Here is a 21,474-nt window from a genome sequence, read left to right as displayed (position 1 = left end):
TCGAGAATTTTTTTTGTTTATTTTTTTATTTCTTCTTATTTTTGGGTGGTTCATCAAACAATTTTCAGGTGATATGATCTTCAATTAATATTTTCAAAAATTATAATATATACATTAGGGGAGGGTTACGGGCTGATTTGGGTTCAAATCAGCACACGTAAAGTATAGAAACAATACATATATTTATTACATACAATATGTTTGTAATAAAAGTATGTGATGTCTGTTTAATTACAACGTGTATTGTATAAGAGTATATCATGTGCTAAAATAATTGCGTCATGCAGCGACGAAACTAGCATCTAAATCTCGGAGGGGGCAAAATGTTATAATTTATTTAATATTTAGCTAATAAATTTAAATAAATAATAATGACAAAATTATATATGAATTTAGACGATTTTGGGGGGAAAATTGTATATAAATACATAAAAATTAATATTTTTAATACTAAAAAAATTATAAAAAAATTGCTTGGGGTTCAATTGACCCTCCAAGCCCTAGTGTAGTTCCGTCCCTGGCGTCATGTGCTGTGTAAGATTACATTATATGTTGTATTTGTATAATATTAATATAAATGATGTGTTGTCAATAGTATTATCATGCACTGTTTGTTAGCAAACAGTGAAATTCTGCACCGTAACTGCAACCATATACACTAATACAATCTGCATAAAATGTATATTCTATTTACCCATAAATAATCAACAATTCAATTTAAAAATACATCTATTAAAAAATACGAAGTGAATATACCATTTGTATCTTTTATTTAAATTGATGTTTTTAAGGTGAAATATTTGTTGGATGAGTTATTTTATATAAAATAATATTAAATATGATACTATGTTTTAAGGAAGAATGAACAATTAATAGTAAGAAGAAATAAAATTATCAAGTGGATAAATCTCATTATTTCATTGTGTTTTAATAAAAATTACAAAACCCTATTTGTTAAATTTTTTGTATAGTAATTTATTCACAATTTTAAGTCACAATTTTCTTTTTTTGGAGTATTCTTTTGTGTTTGTCTTGATATTTGTATCAATATAAATAGTTGAATATGATGTTTTATTGAAAAAATATCCTTCATTCGTCCGAGCTAAATTTGTTTTTTCAATTTACCCAAAAATGAGACATATATAGGTTTAAGGGTTCCAAAGTCCAAACTACATATTTCCATTAGAATCGAATCAAATAAAAGATAAACAAGACACACACTTCATAAATTCCTTACTACAACAATAAGAAAAACCAACACATGCAATGTAATATCCCTATTACAAAATGCAATGATGATGATCTCAATGTTCTTGTTCTATATATTCTTGGTTGTTCTAATGGTAGTATATATCCTTCTCCTCCTTCTTCGACAAGACAAACCACTTTTATAATTAATCACCATTAGACTCTCATCAAGAACATAAAAAACTAAGAACGAGTAGGAAATATATCTGATTAAAAAAAAAGAACGAGTAGGAAATATAGATTCAAAACACATAAGTAAATCCGATCCCTCCAAGAGTGTCCTAATCAATACAAGGGTTTACCCAAAATTGCGAGTGATCTTCTTCAACAAAGAAAGCAAAACTCTTTTGTAGACACTTAGTAACAATCTTGAGATGATTAGCTTTAATGAATTGTACGTACCTCTTTAGCGGTTTTTGTTCATTGAAGAAAGGGACACCAGTACCGGCGTTTGCGCGAGCTAGCGACGGGGCAACAACCGATCACCCCCCAAGAGTTGGCGAAGACCAATCCTGACCCATAGATCAAACTCAGACTATAATATTCCATTCCTTGAAAGCCAGTGAATACTAGAGCCAGTAAAACGGTAGCTACTAGATTCGTCAGCTACCGCGTCGATCTATCCTCCGCAATCTTTGTCATTTTTTTTTTGTTGAATATTGTCCGCATAGAAAAAAATATGAGAACTCTCTATTACTTATAAAAGTGAATGACTATTCTATTTAACATAAATTGATTTTAAGTTGAAACTCTGATTACTTTTTAACATAGTATTAGAGAATCCAAAGGTTGTATCATGAATACGAGAATCTATAGATTTTTGTTGAATTATTAAAATTTAAATATATTTAATTTAAGTTTTTAAATGTCTTAACTTTTTTTTAGATAAACAACTATTTACAATTTATAGATTTTTTAAGAATAATATAAATTAATAAAAAAAATTGTTCCACAATCATATCAATTCTATGAAATTCATATAAATAAATAACGCAGTCAAGTCAAGTCAAACTAAAGTTTGAATAATTTTTTAAATCCACAAAACTCTTACATATTTTTCAAGTTCATTAAAATTTTAATTGAATATACTCCATTTAGAGTTAATGTCCTTTTTTTTTTCTTTTTTTTTTTTTTTTTAAGAATTAGATGTTTGGTTATATGTTAAATTCGTAGTTCCAAGTTCGATTTGATTTGTTGGAATAAAATATTATTTAGTTAATGTTGAATTATTTTCGATTCAGTTCCGTTGTGAACGATCGAGTCTTATTTTCAACTTTAACAGTGTTAAGAGTTCTATTTCCAACTCCGATCCGATGGATGATTCTGGCTACATCACTTCGGCTCAATTTTGACAATTTTAAATTCGTTCGTAAAAGATCTCGGCTACATAATTTTCAACCACTTGTGACAAATTCAAGTATGTTTGACTATACTTTTTTTTTTACTATACTTTGAGTTTGAGGAGTTGTGTTAAATATGTTTTAAAAAATATATATTATATTTATGGTACTTGTTTTATTTAAAAGATTTGTAGAAATTTTGTTTTATTTAGATGATTTGTATATAGTATAAATATATAATTCTTATTATTAAAATAGATAGAGAATTTCAATTTTATATTCTAACAATTTTGAATTGTTTAGTTTTTTGAATAAATATAATAGATGTAGTATTATATATTTTGTGTAAATATATGTATATATTGGCTTTTTTTCTATAATACTTCATTCGCCCCTTAACAATCTATCCATTTTTTCATTTTGGTCCGTCTCATAACAAAGTATCAATTTCATTTTTTACTAATGGTACTACCTACCTAATATTACAAATACCCTTCAAATTTACAATATATTATATAAATATCATTACCTTTATATCATACAATACTAATAGGGTTAATTTAGTCTTTTTACCTTTATTTTTACTTTATCCCAATATAATACTAATATTTCTAAAATTTCATATAAAAACAAATGGATATATAGATATGAGATGGTGGGAATATTGGTCTAAAAGCTAAGCATGCCGAAAAATCACACTATATTATATTTTAAAAGTAATCAGTAAGGTTATATATATATATATATGAAATATTTTGTCTTTGATATGTAAGTTAATTAATTTATAATATTGGTATAAACAAATGTAAGTCTAAAATTATTTCTAATACTCATTCCGTCCCGCTATAAAGTATACATATTTCTATTTTGGAACGTTCAATTACAAAGTAACTATTTCAGTAAATACCTTACTTTTTTTTTTTTTCAGAAATACTCTTAATTTACATCACATTATTATTTTATACCAAAAAGTAAAGACAAAAATGTCACTACACTACTTTTACCTACCCACTATAATTAAAATACTATTATTTCTTAAATTCTGCTCCAAAAATAAATGTATACTTCTTGCTTAGACGGAGGAAATATATAATAAAAGATCTATGTTTTGTATAAAGGAAAATTAATAGTATTTTATATTTGAAGAATCTAAAATAGCAAAATAACCACTTTATCAACAGTGAAATGAAATATTTAAAGTATAATATTAAAAAAAATATTATTTTTTAAAACCATATAGTAGTAATTTTTTTTTTATTTAAAAGTCTTTAAACTCAAAACACCCAAAATATGAAACTGGTTTTAATTTCAAATTAAATTACAATTATTAAAATCTCAATTGAGAAATACTACATCAAAAATACTATCTAAATAATAACTTAAATAATACTTTCTCCGTCTATTTTCTAATGTCCTATTTGATATTTACACGTAATTTTAGGCAAGTAGAGTTTTTGTTATAAAATGACAAATTTGTCCTTAATTTTGTGTATATAAAATGAAAGAGTAAATAAAATAAGAGTAAAATAGTAAATTTTGTATAAAAAATAAAAAGAGGACAATAATTGTTGAACATTCCAAATGAGAAAGTAGGACGATAATTTGTGGACGGAGGGGTAGTAAATAATAAAAAAAAAAAGAAAAAAAAGCTCAAAAAACAGTTCTACTTTAATTTGCATAAAGATTCAGCCCTATGATAAGTATACATATTATTCATTCTATTTACAAAATATATATTATTTGAATTAGATATGAATTTAAGTAAATATATTATTATAATAATTTATTGTAATATAACATAACAATATTTTAATGAATCTATGAATGAATTTGGTAAGATGAGATTTGAAATAATTATTTAATTTGACATTTATAAAAATATACTCCCTCCGTCTTAATACAATAATCTTATTTATCATTTTTGTTCATCTTAAAATAATAGTTTCATTTTTATAAATAATTATATTACCATAAAACTATCCTTACTTTTTATTATTATTACACAATTGCCACTACTTTTTATACTAATATACTCAAAACGGCAAAGAAGTCATTTATCATTATTTTTTACCAACTACCAATATAATATCAATATTTTTTAAATTCCGTATCTAACACAATAAGATTATACTTTTGGAACGTGGGAGTATATAACATTTTTATTGAAAAAATGTGTATAATATAATTGTAAACAATTATAAAAGCAAATACACTCAATCTTTCTTTTTTTAAAAAAATAAAATAAAATAAAATTATTTGTGGCACAATGGAGTATGTCTTCCCATAATGTGGGTCTTTCCATTAAAAAATAAAATAAAAATAAAAATAAAACAATAATATAATTTAGTTATTTGAAAATTAAGTAAACTAATTAATAGACCCCATCAAAACACATTATTAATTCCTAAATTTTATAATTTTTTTGGATTTTATATGCTCCCTTCGTCCCAGATACCGTGTCTGCTACACTGTACACGGTATTTTAGGAGAGTTGTAATTAGTAGATAATTAAGAATGTATTAGTGAAAATAATTATCCTATAATATAAATAATTATAAATTAAGATTAAGATAACTAATTAGTTTAATTAAAATTAAAAAAAATAAAATTAAAAAATTTAAAGTGAGATTAAAGTGTGTAATTATTTTCAAAAAAATGAAAGTGACATGGTATGTGGAACGGACAGAAACGGCAACGTGGACATGGTATATGGGACGGAGGGAGTATTATTTATGTATAGTGTACATTCATATAAGAAAAAATTCTTTTTTTTTTTTTTTTTAACATGACAATTATAAAATACTCTATCCGTCATAGAACTATAGTGTAAATTGGGTTTGACACGTGATTTAAAGAATATTGATATTATATTGATAGTGGTAAAAAGTACAGATAAAAGACTTTTTTGCCCTTGTCAGTGTATTAGTGTAAAAAATAGTGACAATTGTGTAATTATAATGAAAAAGTAGATGTAGTTTTATAGTGATATGGTTATTTATAAAAATGAGACTATTATTTTGGCACGGACAAAAATGGTAAACAAAACTATTGTAGTGAGGCGGAGGAAGTATATAATTTTCTATAAAAATTCATTATTAAAAAATAATTAAAAACTAAAAAATAATTTATTATAAATTTTAAAGTAATTTATAAATTTTCTCCATAATTGGGATATCGTATGTTAGTGGTAATAAAAATAATCATCAAAATTATAAAATGAAACGTGGAAAGAAAAAAGTTACTCTTCCGTCCCACATAATTTGTCCCTATTTTTTATTTTTTATCTGTTTCACATAATTTGTTCCTATTTTCTATTTTTGTCCGTCCCACGTTATTTGTCCTTTCCTTTTTTGAAAAATTAATTATATACTTTAATCATATTTTAAAATTTAAAATTTAATTTTTTTTAATCTTAATTAAACTATTTAGCTATCTTAATCTTAATTTATAATTATTTTTACTAATATATTTCTTAATTGCTTATTAATTATACTTTACCTAAATTCCCGTGTCTACAGTAATAGACCCATATTACATGGGACGGAGGGAGTAAAAGATAATTTTAATAAATAAACTTTAAATTTATTTATTTTTTTTCATTTTTTTAATTTTTTTTAAAACTTATTGTTAATTTTATTTGCATTTTTTTATTTTTTTTATTTAGTCCAATTTAAAAAATAAAATTTTAAAAAATAAAAAAAAATAAAATAAATCTACGTGTCCGCCCGGTGTCGCTGATCTGATGGACACGTCACATCCGGCGAGCCACGCGGACATCTCCAGTGCCGGAGGACTAAAACAACGAAAATTTTCCACTCATGTGATTAATTTGCGATAGGCTAGACTAAAATGATAAGAAAGTCCAATTACGGGACAAAAAAAACAGTTTACCTATAAAATTAGACTCATCAAACAATTTTTGAAAGAAAAAACAATTAATTATACAAAAAGTCGTTATAATATTAATATCCCATATATATTAGTTAATGTAATAATATATATTAAGTGGTGCGATCCATCAAATAATTTTTTAGAAAAATTATAAAAAAAAAAAAAAAAAGCCACGCAAAACGTTAAATATATATATATGATACGATATGATATCATGACGATTAAAATTACAAAAGAAGTATATATATATATATATATTTATAAAAAATAATTGAACAGAAGATTTGGACACTAATCAATCCACTTTATTTATTTATTATTTTTTTAAATATAATTATCATATCTTGTCGGCAAAGCACAAGTGTAGTACACAAAAATGAACGTAAAATTAAAGCATCGGATATACTTCTTCCGCCCCGGAACTATAGAGTGAGTTGTGTTTGGGATGAGATTTAAAAAATATTGATAGTGGGTAAAAAGTACGGATAAAATTTTTTTTTTATTTTTGTGAATGTATTAGTGTAAAAAATAGTACGAATTGTATAATAATAATGAAAAAGTAATAGTAATTTTATGATTATTTATGAAAATGAAACTATTATTTTGAGACGGATAAAAATAATATATAAAATTATTGTATTGAGACGGAGAGAGTAAAAATATGGTTCTATTGCCCAAGACCCACAAATATTTTTAAATATTGTAATAAATTTAATTAAAGGCAATTAAGTAAATTAATATAAATATAAATATTATAATTCCAATTTTCAAAGTAAATATACTTAGTTATTTACTAACATATTGATCATGTCGTGTCATGTCATCATATATATATAATTTGATTTTAATTTATTTATTAAATATATTTAATTTTATCATAAAATTATAAATTAGTTTTTAGTGATATCACTAAAAAAAAAAGAAAAAAGAAATTAATATATTTGTAACGAAATTCCGTCTTTAAAGTTCACGTAACTAACGTAATTTCATCTCAAATTTCGTCTCTAATATTCACGTAACTAACGTAACTTCATCTCAAATTTCGTCTATAATATCATTAATAATGGAATAAGTGAATTTAGAGATGAAAAAATTTTGTTACAAAAATTATATTTTCTTATAGCTTATTTATGAAATATTTTTTTCTATTTATTATAAATATTTAATTTGATATTATTATTATTATTATTATTATTATTATTATTATTATTATTATTATTATTACTACTTTGAATTAAATAATTTATTCACCATAAACTTATGTAGTAAACATGCCCTAATGTCTAGGATAATAAAAGTATATTGACTAAAATATCCTCAAAAGTGTCGAACTCTTGTAAATGAAGTGTCGAGACATCCTTATTTGAGGGCTTCAACCCGGGTTCGATCTCGAATGGCGCATATGTATGAAAGTAAAAAAAATAAAAAAAATAAAATTGTCCACAAAAGTAAAATTGATATGAAATAAAAATTTAAAATTTGAATAGTTATATGATATAATATATATAAATATTAATATAATATTATGAATATAAAATTAATATTTTAGTATAGCATAAAAAATAAAAATGGGTTTTTAATTTAATATTTTTTTGTAGATTTTTTAGTTTTATGAATTGTAGAAATCTTAGAAACAATTTAAAATAAACCATTACACATACAATTACACATAAAGTTAAATGGTAAAAATATTAAAATTTTTCATACACTTTCACTAACCAATAAAATATTACTACCTTCGTCCGAGTCTAAGGGTCTAATTTTCTTTTTGGATGTTGATCTTTGAAAATTAATTATTATATCAAAACGTAATACAAATTAAGAAAACATTGTAAAAATACTGACATTAGTGTCTTATAATACTAATAGAAGGATATTTATACAACAAATTATACAAGTATAAAGATATTTTTAATGTTAAATACAATACAAAAGATAAATGTGACCCTTAGAGGAGGACGAATGAAGTATTATTTCTAAATTTACATGTCATCAATGTGATGACTAATTACATATATTATCGCCTATAAGTAAGTTGTTCTCTCCGTCCCATAAATAAATATTTATTTATTTTTTGTACGTAATTTTAGAAATATTAGTATTATATTATGATATAGTAAGAATAAAGTAGAAATAACTAAAATAACTTTATTAATATATGCGATATAAAAGTAATGACATTTGTGTAATATATTGTAAGTTGTAAAGGTATTTGTAATGTTAGGTAAATAGTACAATTAATAAAAAATGAAATGAATATTTTGTTATGAGACGGACTAAAATGAAATGAATACTTTGTTTATGGGACGGAGGAAAAATTATCAAGTTATAATTCGTTATATATCTTCTCTCATAAAATAATAATAATAATAATAATAATATATCTAGTCTTATCCATTTGTATATAGTATTATATTTATCTATTTGTTCACTCAGTATTTTTAGATAAATTAATTTTTATGTGTAGTATAAAAAATTATATTGATAATATAAAAAATAATATTTGTGTTGAATGGTTGACTTTTTATAAGTAAATAATAATATATTATATTAATGTGTGTATATTTGAATTTTTTAATAATATTTACGGAGAATTATTTTATTAAGAAAATATTGATTGAACAAACCAATTATTTTTATATTATCGAGATAATTTTTTATATTCACATAAGAAAATATAATTTCAAATCAAAATACTAAACAAGCAAAACCCATATATATTCCGCAACACAAAAATAATTAATGAAATAAGTGGAGTATTATTTTACTCCCTCCGTCCCATGTAATATGGGTGTATTACTGTAAATACATGAATTTAGGTAAAATATAATTAATAAGTAATTAAGAAATGTATTGGTAAAAATAATTATTATTTAGTAAAAATAATTATAAATTAAGATTAAGATAACTAAATAGTTTAATTAAGATTAAAAAAAATTAAATTTTAAATTTTAAAATTTAAAATATGATTAAACTGTATAATTAATTTTTCAAAAAAAAAGATAAATTATGTGGGACGGACAAAAATAGAAAATAAGGACAAATTATGTGGGACGACGAGAGTATAAAATAACAAGTCAAATTCAAACAATAATTTCAATTCATTGCCTTGGAGAGTGAGTATGAGTCATTATGTTCCTTTAGCACTTTAACAATAACGAAATATTTTATTATTAATTATTGAAAAAATAATGAAAGTATTTTGTAGAAAGTAATTTGATATTGTTGGGATGAAATAATTTTTTTATAAATACATTGTCAGATAAAATATTCTCTCCGTCTCATAATAAATTATTTATTTTTTTATTTTATTCTGTCTCGTAACAAAGTATTCATTTTCTTTTTAGTAACTGTATTATCTACCTAACATTACAAATACCCTTAAAATTTATAATATATTACACAAATGTTATAACTTTTATATCACACAATACTGATAAGGTTATTTTAGTCATTTCTACTTTTTTCTACTATATCTTAATATAATACTAATATTTTTGAAACTACGTGCAAAGAATAAATAGATACTTAGTTATGAGACGGAGGAAATAGTATTTTTATTAAAAAAATATATATATTTATTGTTATTGTTGAGAATAAGGTAATATATGAAAGAATAAAACCCAAAAACTAAAAATTGAAAATCAACACTATTCATCAAATTACTATTAAATAAAAGCTCAAATCGAACATTTCATTTCAGATCAATTTTAAACAAATCTTCCCCCCTCCTCAAAACAGATTTTTAAAATAATTATTTTTTTATATTATATTACAAATTTATTTTACATTCAAAACATCACATCAGTATGTATTTATTTCACATAAAACAACTATTCAAATTCAATTTTTTACTATTCATAAACCCATACCCAAAACCCTAAACCCACGAACAAATACACCCTATATAAAGAACATCAATGGTGTATTTCCCACACAACTAAAAAAAACAAACACAAAGATGATGATAGCTCTATTCCATTCCTTTGAGCTTAGCTCATTACTTGTTACAATCACCATTCTTACAATCGCTATACTTTCTTTTCTTCTTTACTCGAGACATGTTCGAAAACCCTATCCCCCGGGTCCGAAAGGCTGGCCCGTGCTCGGCTGCATCGCCATGGCGAGCCGGCTAAGCCATCACGGCCTAGCCAAGTTAGCCGCCCGATACGGTGATATTGTCCACATCCGGATCGGCTTCCTCCATGTGATCTCAATAACTGGCTCGAATCTAGCTCAACAGGTGTGTTAAGTTTTTAAAAGTATAGGGTTTGTTTGCTCGAGGTTTAGTTTTTAAACAACTTATTAGAAATACAAGACAAATGATTCGAAATGTCACGAAATCCCCCGCTCTTTGGATGTATTTTGATTTTGCGTATCAATTTAAATAATAGTTTGAATGTAATATTTTATAGTAAAAATACTACTCTGTTTGTCCGGGCTAATTATGCCATAGTGTTCGGACACGGAGGCTAAAAAATAATACTACATCCGTCCGGCTCTAAGGATTCCATTTACTTTTTATGTGTTGATATTTGAATATTAATTATTATATTAAAACGTAGTACACATTAAGAAAAAATTGCAAAAATATTTTCATTAGTGTCTTATAATACCAATAGAATTATATTTGTACAAAAACTTATACAAATATAAAAGTATTTTTAATGTTAAGTATAATGACGTAAAAGGTAAATGTGATTCTTAGAGGTGGACGGAGTGGATAATATTTTTAATATAAATGTGTGGTAAGTAAAAAATAAAATAAAAGTATTATAAAAAATTTATTAAAAGATTAATAATAAAGTAATATAATAAATAGAAAAAGTAACTGCTCAGTGGTTATTATTTGTTAAAGTATAGATAAAAAATTATGAATTAAATAAAATTGTTTACTATAAATATATTAAGCATAAATTTAGAGAATAATAAAAAAATATGATATAATTATCACGAATGAAAAAAAAAAGTATATTTTATAAGGAATGGTGGAGGCTTTATAAATTCTTTTGAAGTTTGATTTCTTTTCTTTTTTTTTTTTTTTATAACTCCATAATTCCTTATAAAAATGCAATGTTTCATCTTTACAAAATATTAAATTCAAGCTACGTTTAAATTTCTTTCTTTTTCCTTTTTTTTTTTTTATGTTTTGATGTTTTTTGGTATATGCCATCATACATCCTCTTATGTTTACTCTCTCTGTCCGATAAAATATATTTATTTTGCCATTTTTTATTTTCATCGGTTCAAGTTAAAAATATATTTTTTTTATTTTTTATAAATTGTCAAGGTAAAATAAACTTTATGCTGTTCTTACATTTGACAATATAACTTAACAAGGTCCTCCAAGTCCAAGATCACATATTTTCGAACCGGCCAGCCAATACGGCCGTAACCTACTTGACCTACGCCCGATCCGATTTGGCGTTCGCCCATTACAACCCCTATTGGCGACAAATGCGCAAGCTATGCGTAACGAAGCTATTCAGCCCTAGACGAGTCGAGTCGTGGGATTCCATCCGGATCGAAGTCGATGAAATGATCACGGCCGTGGCTTCCAAGGCCGGCGCGGCTGTGAACATCGGTGAGCTCGTGTTCAAGCTCACTCAAAGCATCGTTTACCGCGCTGCTTTCGGGTCGAGCTTGCCGGAGGGCCAAGATGAGTTCATCAAGATCTTGCAGGAGTTTTCGGAGCTATTTGGATCGTTTAATCTTGCGGATTTTTTCCCTGGATTAGGATGGGTCGATCCGCGGGGGATTAAGAGCCGGATGCGCGAGGCTCGGGCTGCGCTCGATCGGTTTATCGACGCGGTTATTGCCGAGCATGAGGTGGGCAAAAAAGTCGAGAGTTGTAGGAGAGATATGGTGGATGAGTTGCTGTCTATTTGGAGTGAAGATGACAAAGTTTTTGAGGATGGAAATGGTTCGAAAAGTTCATTCAAACTAACGAGGAACAACATCAAAGCTGTTATTATGGTAAGGATTTTCCAAAATCTTTGGTGTTTTGGGTTTGAAGTTTCTTTTGATATACAAATTGATTTTTATATTTATTATTTTTAACAAACATAAATATTTGATAGCTGTAAAAGTACATCTTAATATCCTTCTTGACACAAAAATTGAAAAATAATAATATTTTAATATTAAAATAAATTATGTAAAAAGTAAAGTAAAGTTAGAGGATTTTATTAAATGATTGATAAAAAAATAGTTAAGTAGAAAAATAGTATATATTGATTATTATTTGTTAAAGTAAATATTATAAAATTATGAGTGGATAAATTGTTTATTATAAATAAATTGAGCATAAGTTTAACTGAAAGCAAAAATTATATAATTTTGACATACTAAAGAGAGTATAACATAAATGTATACATCATTAATAATAATGTACACAATATATGTCATAATTAATTTATTTTAGCATGTTAATATAGTATAAACTGAGATTATGTGATAATAATTCAAATACTATATTATATATTGTTGTAATTCCAACCGTGCATAGAAGTAATTTGTTCATAAATTAAGACCTAATCAACATTGTAACAATATAACCATATATATTAAATGGTGATTTTTTTAAACTTAAATTTCTTTTAATGAAAGCAAATATTGAATAAAATATAATGAATTCGTGTGATATTATATAAAAAAAAATTATAAAGTAAATAATAAAGCTGTGTTCTTTCTATTTTTTTTTTTTTAAAAAAATAATACATTACACATGTTCATCACTTTTATATTTCTCAGATAATTTTCTATACTTCACAAACAATTTTACAAAACAAACACACTCTTGATAGTGCACAAATAAAATTAAAAACACAGGATGTTATGTTCGGCGGAACGGAGACGGTGGCTTCCGGCATCGAATGGACGCTATCGGAGCTCTTAAGAAATCCGCAACACCTCAAAACGGTACAACAAGAACTCGCCGATGTAGTCGGCCAAGATCGCCAAGTCGAGGAGGCTGACTTCAAGAACCTACCCTATCTCAATTGTTGCATAAAAGAGGCCCTCCGGCTCCACCCCCCGATCCCGATTCTCCTCCACGAGACCGCCGTCGCCGCCACCGTCGACGGCTACCACATCCCCAAAAGATCGCGCGTCATGATCAACGTATGGGCCATTAGCCGCGACGAGAGGGTGTGGGAAGATCCCGAGGAGTTCAAGCCCGAGCGGTTTCTCAAAGACGGGGCGCCGGATTTTAATGGACGGCACTTTGAGTTTATTACATTCGGGTCGGGTCGTAGGTCCTGTCCTGGGATGCAATTAGGGCTTTTTGCCGTGGAGATGGCGGTGGCGCGCCTACTCCACGGATTTTCTTGGGAATTGCCCGATGGAATGTCGCCGGAGAAGATGGATATGGGCGATGTGTTTGGGCTCGCCGCCACTCGCTCCCGCCGCCTCGTGGCGGTGCCGAATCCGCGCCTTTAAAATGTCATCTAGATTATATATTGCTCCCTCAGGCCTAAATCATCTTTACGTTTTATTTAAGTCTGTCCGTCAAATTTATGCTTGTATTATATTCTCTCCCTCCTAAAACAATAGTCTCATTTGCTATTTACGTCTATTCCAAAACAATAGTCTCATTTCCAATAACCAAGCTCCCACATTTTACAAAACTATCTCTATTTTTTTACAATAATTACATAAAGTACGAACATTTTGATATTTTAGAAACACTTTTAGACTAATTATCCCTATTGTTATGGGACGCAGGAGTAGATATCAATATCTTTTTGTAGATATCAATATTTTTTTTCTATCCATTTAAAGATTTTTCATCAACTTTAGACACGGACGGAAGTATCAGGGGCTCTGGGGTTACCCGATCCTCAGCCCCCGAATATATATATATATATTTTTTAGTAAAAAAAATAGTATAATTATGTATTTTTAATAATTTGCTTCCCCCTTATTTCATAGTTTTATTTTTATTCTTATTTATGTATAAAAAGTAATAAATATATATAATTTTATTGAATTTGTTCTTCAATATTTAATATTTTTTAATAAAAAATAATAAAATTTATATAGTTGTCTTAAAACTTTTAGTTTCAAGTACATTATTTTTGTTCGATTTTTTTTTTCTTCTTTATTCCTGTGTACCAAAGAAAATTAATATATATATATATATATATATCGAACCGATAAAAATGAATCTATATTTTACCCCTTCCCAACTTGGAGGCTAGTTCTGGTACTGACTTTAAACGGTTTTTACTACTATTATGTCACATATTATTATCAATTATATATTTTAATTAAAATTTTAAATTGCTCGATTTTTTTTGTACCGAATGAGAAAATGTTACCGAAGTATTTTTAAATATTTTATAAAAATATATATATTTTTTTTTATTTAAAACAGTATTTATAATAACCTAAAATTATAATAACATTAATCAAAACACATGTTACACATCCCTCAAATACCAATGATTCAACTTTTTTGTTTTTTTTTTTTTATTTTAAATAGAGCACCAGAGTCACCCCTCAATAATTGGGTATGTTTCGTCAGTCTTTTCTTTTTCTTTATAATTTTTTTAATAAAATAATTATTAAATAGATTTTTTTGAATAAAAAAATATTGAAAAAATTAAAGAATAAAATAAGAAAAAGAAAAAAGTTAACAAACATGTGAAGACGAATTTCCCCAACAATTCCCACTATATATCACTTTATATATATATATATAAAAAGGCTAAACTGGTTTTTTAGTCTCGTAACTGTACCCTTTAATCATTTTAATCCCGTAAATGGAGCCTGTCGCAAACTAGTCTCATCAGTAAAAAATTTTCGCTGTTTTAATCCTCCGGCGTCGGAGACACCCGCGTGGCTCGCTGAAGGCCACGTGTCAGCCAGGTCAGCGACACCTGGCGGACACGTGGATTTTATTTTATTTTTTTTATAAATTTATTTTTAATTTTATTTTTTTTAATTTTTTTATTTGGTCTAATTATAAAAAAATGAAAAAAATTAAAACAATTAAAAAAAATAAAAACAATAAAATAAAATCCACGTGTCCGCCAGGTGACGCTGACCTAACAGGACACCTGGCGGACACGTGACTTCCGGCGAGCCATGCGGGGGTCTCTGGCGCCGGAATACTAAAACAACGAAAATTTTTCACTTATGGGACTAGTTTGCGACAAGCTCTACTTACGGAACTAAAATGATAAGGGGTCTAGTTACAGGACTAAAAAATTAGTTTACCTATATATATATATATAAATATATAAATATTTCCAATGATGATAATATAATTCACTTGTGTTAACACAGCTTTTATTTAATTTAATTTACGTGCTAAAACAACTTTTGGACCAAAAGATTACACTGAATTTAATGACACGTCCATATGGTTAATAAATTAATTAAATAGATTAATGAGGTTAATGGCTTGAATGAATAAAACAACGTGTTCATTTTATATTTTTAGATGATGCATAATGGTGCTGATAATATTAAAAATATTTTTCTGGGTGAATAAGTATATATTTCATATATACTGTGTTAAAATATATAGTATTATATTTTTTATAATATTTATTAAAAATCGTGATGATATCTAAAAATAAGTTGGGTGAACAAACAGTAATTATTTACTACTCCCTCTATCCCATGTAATATGGGTCTATTACTGTAGACACGAGAATTTAGGTAAAGTAGAATTAGTAAGCAATTAAGAAATGTATTAGTAAAAATAATTATTATTTAGTAAAAATAATTATAAATTAAGATTAAGAGAACTAAATAATTTAATTAAGATTAAAAAAATTTAAATTTTAAATTTTAACATATAATTAAAGTGTATAATTAATTTTTCAAAAAAAGAAAGGACAAATTATGTAGGACGGACGAAAATAGAAAATAGGGACAAATTATGTGGGATAGAGGGAGTATTTTTTTTTTATTTACTCCATTACTTTATTAACTTTTTAATAATTTTACTTTCTCTATCCCGCTATGAAGTATACATATTTTTATTTTGGGACATCCAATTACAAAGTAAATATTTTATTAAATAGCTTACTTTTTTCACAAATACTCTTACTTTACATCACATCATTACTTTTACACCAAAAATCAATGAAAAAAAATGTTATTATACTACTTTTAACTACCCACTATAATTAAAATACTATTATTTATTAAACATCGCACCAAAAAAAGTAAATATTTACTTTCTATGTAGACAGAGGGAGTATATAATAAGATTATTTTACTTTTTATCCATCATATTTTTACATTACCTCTAAGGGTCACATTTACCTTTTGCGTGATTGTACTTAACATTAAACATATCCTCGTATTTGTATAATTTTTTGTATGAATCCTTCTATTAGTATTATAAGATACTAATTAAAGTATTTTTGTAATTTTTTCTTAATTTGTACTACGTTTTGATATAATAATTAATATTAAAAAATCAACACGCAAAAAGTAAATGAGACTCTTAGAGCCGGATGGAGATAATATTATTTCTTAGTCTCAGTGTTCAGATATTGTGACATAATTAGTTCGAACGAAAAGGGTATTTTTTTTAACAAAAATGTATATAAATATATTTGTTTATTAACAAATTATAAAATAATAAAAAATAGAAGTAGTCCCATTTTAGAGCTAATAAAAACTCTATATAAAGTAGAACTCATATGGTCCATTTATCCCACATCGATCACAAATGAAGAACACAACAATGATAGATCTCCTCTATTTAGAATTTAGCCCTTCTCTTTTAATCATCGTTTTTACAATCTTTTTACTTTCTTTCCTTGTTTGTAAAAGACATCCTCGTAAACCCTATCCCCCGGGCCCGAAAGGTTGGCCGTTGCTCGGCTGTGTCGCCATGGCGGACAAGCTAACACATCGCGCCTTGGACAAGCTCGCCGCCCAATATGGCGATATTGTTCATCTACGGATCGGATTTCTCCATGTAATCTCAATATCGAGCCCTAATGTAGCTCAACAGGTGTGTAAAATTTTCGATTTTATGCGTGTTTTGGAATGTTTTGGAAAAAAAAAAAAAAAGTCGAATAGTAGTTGTATGCGATGTTTCACGTGGAATTTGGATGTCGAAATGATCGGTTTGTTGGTTGCATTTGAGATATGGTTTAAATAGTAGGTTAGATATGATATTTTGTAAAAGAAAAAAATAATAATATTACTTTTATATATAAAAAAAAGTATATATATTATAGAAAAAGTGAACTCAAAATTCAAATGAACATGCTTTATGTGTTTAAATAAGATATTATTATTTGGTCATATAATGTATTGTGTACATAAAATAAAATAAATTGAGCTTGGCAATAACTTAGTGAATAATGGTAAAGTCTCACGAGGTATGTTTACTTTGTATTTTTATTGGATGTAATTTATATATTAAATATTATAAATTGTGTCAATAATATAAAACATAATATTTTGTACTGAATTATTATTATGGTAAGTGAATAAAGTGTATATATTATGTACTCCTCCTATACCAATCAAAATAGAGGTTTTGTAATAGATAAAAATAATAATATTTTATTAGTGGACAAAAGTGTATAAGATGATTTTTACATAATTTATCCTTTATATTTTATGAATAAAATATTGTATATGTAATAATATATTTGTACTTTATGTACAAATTAAAAAATATTTTAATATAATAACTTTTATTGTATTTAAAAATATACTTTTAGTGTGACATAAAAAATTAGTAAAAATGATATTTTAAATTGAAATATAAATAAATATATTGCGTTATAATATATATTGTATATATTTTTTATATTATCTTTAAAAAATTATGTCATCTCAAAACATATAGTGAACAAACTTATTTCTTGTCTTTGGTCATCCTTGTTTAAATATTTTTTTAAGTGTATATCTTTACTTTTCTCATCCACTATTCATTATTTTACATCTTGCTCAGTATTATATCAATGGGTTTGTTTACTTGTGATTTTTTTTTTTTTTATAATTTCTATAAATTATTATTAGTATTATTTTTTTTAAAAGTCTAGTGTTAAATATTCATTTATTTTTATTTTTTATACAAAACATCATATCCAACTACTTAACATACTATTCTCATTTCTCCGAAACAAAATTTTACCATAACGCGTCTTACGATTTAACAAGATACTCCAAGCCCAAGACCACATCTTCTCGAACCGGCCGGCAAACAATGCCGTAACCTACCTAACCTACAACCGGGCCGACATGGTTTTCGCCAATTGTGGCCCCTTTTGGCGCCAAATGCGCAAACTTTATGTCACAAAGCTCTTTAGCCCAAGACGAGTCGAGTCGTGGGATTCCATCCGGATTGAAGTCGATAAAATGATCTCGGCTGTGGCTACCAAGGCGGGCACGGTGGTGAACATCGGAGATCTCATGTTTAGGCTCACTCAAAGCATCGTTTACCGGGCTGCATTCGGGTCGGGCTTATCCGAGGGCCAAGATGAGTTTATCAAGATTGTCCGAGATATCTCAAAGCTCTTTTGTTTGTTTGATTTTTCGGATTTTTTCCCTTTCATAAAATGGATCGATCCTCGAGGGGTTAATGTAAGGTTGCGCGCGACTAGGGCTGCGCTTGATCGGTTTATCGACGCGGTTATTGCCGAGCATGAGGTGAGAAGGGAAGTCGAGAGTTGTGGTAGAGATATGGTGGATGAGTTGATGTCTTTTTGGAGTGAAGATGACAAAGTTTTTGAGGATGGAAATGGTTCGAAAAAGTCGATTAATTTCACAAGGGACAATGTCAAAGCTGTTATAATGGTAAGGGTTCTTACTCCTACAAGATTTTTGGCTGTGTTTGAATTGAGTGTTTTTTTTTTAAAAAAAAAAATTGTTTTTTGCGCATTATACTTTCGAAATTTATCACATTATTTTAAAAATATAGTTTGGATTAATTTTAATTATTTTACTATTACAATATAATATAATTATTTTCTCCATTCTACATAAATTGTCAATTTTTTCTATTTTGGTCCGTTCACATGATGTCTTTTTATTTTTTTTATTTTTTAAAAATATGGTAATACACTTTAATTATATTTTAGAATTTATAATTTTTAAATTTTAATTAAACTATTTAGTCATCTTAATTTTAATATATAATTATTTTTATTATTAAAATAATTTTAATAATCATTTTTACTAATACACTTTTCAATTACTTTCTAATCACTTTACCAAAATTCTCGTATATACAGTAACATCGATAATTTATCCGGAACGAGGAGAGTAATTATTTTACTTTAAAAACAAAATGTGTCAGAAAACACATACACACAAAGTAAACGAACCTTTAAGGTGTATTTCTTAAAAGTTTAGATTTGAGTTTTGGGTTTGAGAATAAAAAAATAAATAAATAAATAAATTGAAATGAAACATCACTTCATACATATTCATTTTAAGTTGAAATTCCTGAACCTTACTAATATCAGAGCTATGATGTTGGTATTATTTACTCCCTCCGTTTCAGATACCGTGTGCTACACTGTAGACACGGTATTTTAGAAGATGTGTAATTAGTAGATAATTAAGAATATATTAGTAAAAATAATTATCCTATAATATAAATAATTATAAATTAAGATTAAGATAACTAATTAGTTTAATTAAAATTTAAAAAAATAAAATTTAAAAATTTAAAATGAGATTAAAGTGTGTAATCATTTTCCAAAAAAGGAAAGTGACATTGTATATCAGACGGACATAAACGGCAACGTGAACATAATATCTGGGACGAAGAGAGTATAATTTTGTTTAGAATTTCGAGATGATAAATTTTAAAAAGAGAGCGTTGAATATATTAATTAATCTAATAATTACATAATTTATTAAATTAATACTCCCTCCGTCCACAAACTAATGTCCTACTTTTCTATTTGGGACGTCCAACAATTATTGTCCTATTTCTTTTTTTTAAACACAAATTTTACATTTTTATCTTTAATTCCTTTATTACTTTCAATCTCTACCATACACTTAAGGACAAATTTGTTCATTCATAACAAAAAGACAATCACTTAAAAAATCGTGCAAATATATTTTAGGACAATAAAAATTGGACGGAGGAAAGTATTATAAATTATAATTCTATCATTCAAAGTAAACACTCACGAGATCACGACGACAACATAGGATATTATGTTCGGCGGAACAGAGACGGTGGCTTCCGGCATCGAATGGACACTATCGGAACTCCTAAGGAATCCAGTACACCTCAAAAGGGTGCAACAAGAACTCGCCGATATAGTCGGCCAAGATCACCAAGTCGATGAGGCCGACTTAAAAAACCTAACCTACCTCAATTGTTGCATAAAAGAGGCCCTCCGGCTCCACCCCCCGATCCCGATTCTCCTCCACGAGACTGCCGTCGACGCCACCGTCAACAGCTACCACATCCCCAAAAGATCGCGCGTCATGATCAACGTATGGGCCATTAGCCGTGACAAGCAGGCGTGGGAAGATCCCGAGGAGTTCAAGCCCGAGCGGTTTCTCAAAGACGAGGGCCCCGACTTTAATGGACAATACTTTGAGTTTATTACATTCGGGTCGGGTCGCAGGTCCTGTCCTGGAATGTATTTTGGGCTTTACACTGTGGAGCTGGCGCTTGCGTGCCTACTCCACGGATTTTTGTGGGAATTGCCCGATGGAATGTCGCCGGAGAAGATGGACATGAATGATGTGCCGGGTCTCGGGTCTATCCGCTCGAACCGCCTAGCGGCCGTGCCGAAGTTGCGACTTGGTTAAAATTTCTATTTTTAAGTGAGAGGGAATTTTGTTGATCTTTCTTTGTGGTTGGATTTGCTCGTTTATGATTATTTATATATATATATATATATATTGAGTTGTGATTTGAAAATAGTAGTAATATAAATAAATATTTAATGACATATTTTAAATTTAAAAAATATTCCTTTTTATGCTACTTCCGTTTCTCGACTAGAGCATCATTTGATTTTTATACTTAGATTGTTTTTAA

General features: G+C 27.1%; 2 protein-coding genes across 2 annotated transcripts; both read left to right on the top strand.

Annotated features, from left to right (window-relative positions):
• The first annotated feature begins 10,432 nt into the window (after nt 1-10,432).
• Nucleotides 10,433-14,072, top strand: LOC127250079 (cytochrome P450 84A1-like). The gene is made up of 3 exons (XM_051273234.1): nt 10,433-10,722; nt 11,820-12,455; nt 13,311-14,072. The coding sequence occupies exons 1-3, from the start codon at nt 10,441-10,443 to the stop codon at nt 13,917-13,919; spliced, it is 1,527 nt and encodes a 508-aa protein (XP_051129191.1). The 5' UTR covers nt 10,433-10,440; the 3' UTR covers nt 13,920-14,072.
• Nucleotides 14,073-17,173: 3,101 nt separating this feature from the next.
• Nucleotides 17,174-21,408, top strand: LOC127250080 (cytochrome P450 84A1-like). The gene is made up of 3 exons (XM_051273235.1): nt 17,174-17,460; nt 18,624-19,259; nt 20,631-21,408. The coding sequence occupies exons 1-3, from the start codon at nt 17,188-17,190 to the stop codon at nt 21,240-21,242; spliced, it is 1,521 nt and encodes a 506-aa protein (XP_051129192.1). The 5' UTR covers nt 17,174-17,187; the 3' UTR covers nt 21,243-21,408.
• Nucleotides 21,409-21,474: the final 66 nt, after the last annotated feature.

Source organism: Andrographis paniculata, unplaced genomic scaffold, assembly GCF_009805555.1.
Source record: "Andrographis paniculata isolate CXL003 unplaced genomic scaffold, ASM980555v1 Contig37END, whole genome shotgun sequence".
Taxonomy (NCBI): domain Eukaryota; kingdom Viridiplantae; phylum Streptophyta; class Magnoliopsida; order Lamiales; family Acanthaceae; genus Andrographis; species Andrographis paniculata.
This window is presented reverse-complemented; position numbering and strand designations above follow the sequence as displayed.

Excerpts from the sequence above, each read along its gene's own strand:
- LOC127250080 (XM_051273235.1), top strand. The coding sequence starts at position 17,188 with ATGATAGATCTCCTCTATTTAGAATTTAGCCCTTCTCTTTTAATCATC. Across the intron at positions 17,461-18,623 it reads GCCCTAATGTAGCTCAACAG|ATACTCCAAGCCCAAGACCA; the intron begins GTGTGTAAAATT and ends CGATTTAACAAG. Across the intron at positions 19,260-20,630 it reads ATGTCAAAGCTGTTATAATG|GATATTATGTTCGGCGGAAC; the intron begins GTAAGGGTTCTT and ends ACGACAACATAG.
- LOC127250079 (XM_051273234.1), top strand. The coding sequence starts at position 10,441 with ATGATGATAGCTCTATTCCATTCCTTTGAGCTTAGCTCATTACTTGTT. Across the intron at positions 10,723-11,819 it reads GCTCGAATCTAGCTCAACAG|GTCCTCCAAGTCCAAGATCA; the intron begins GTGTGTTAAGTT and ends TAACTTAACAAG. Across the intron at positions 12,456-13,310 it reads ACATCAAAGCTGTTATTATG|GATGTTATGTTCGGCGGAAC; the intron begins GTAAGGATTTTC and ends TTAAAAACACAG.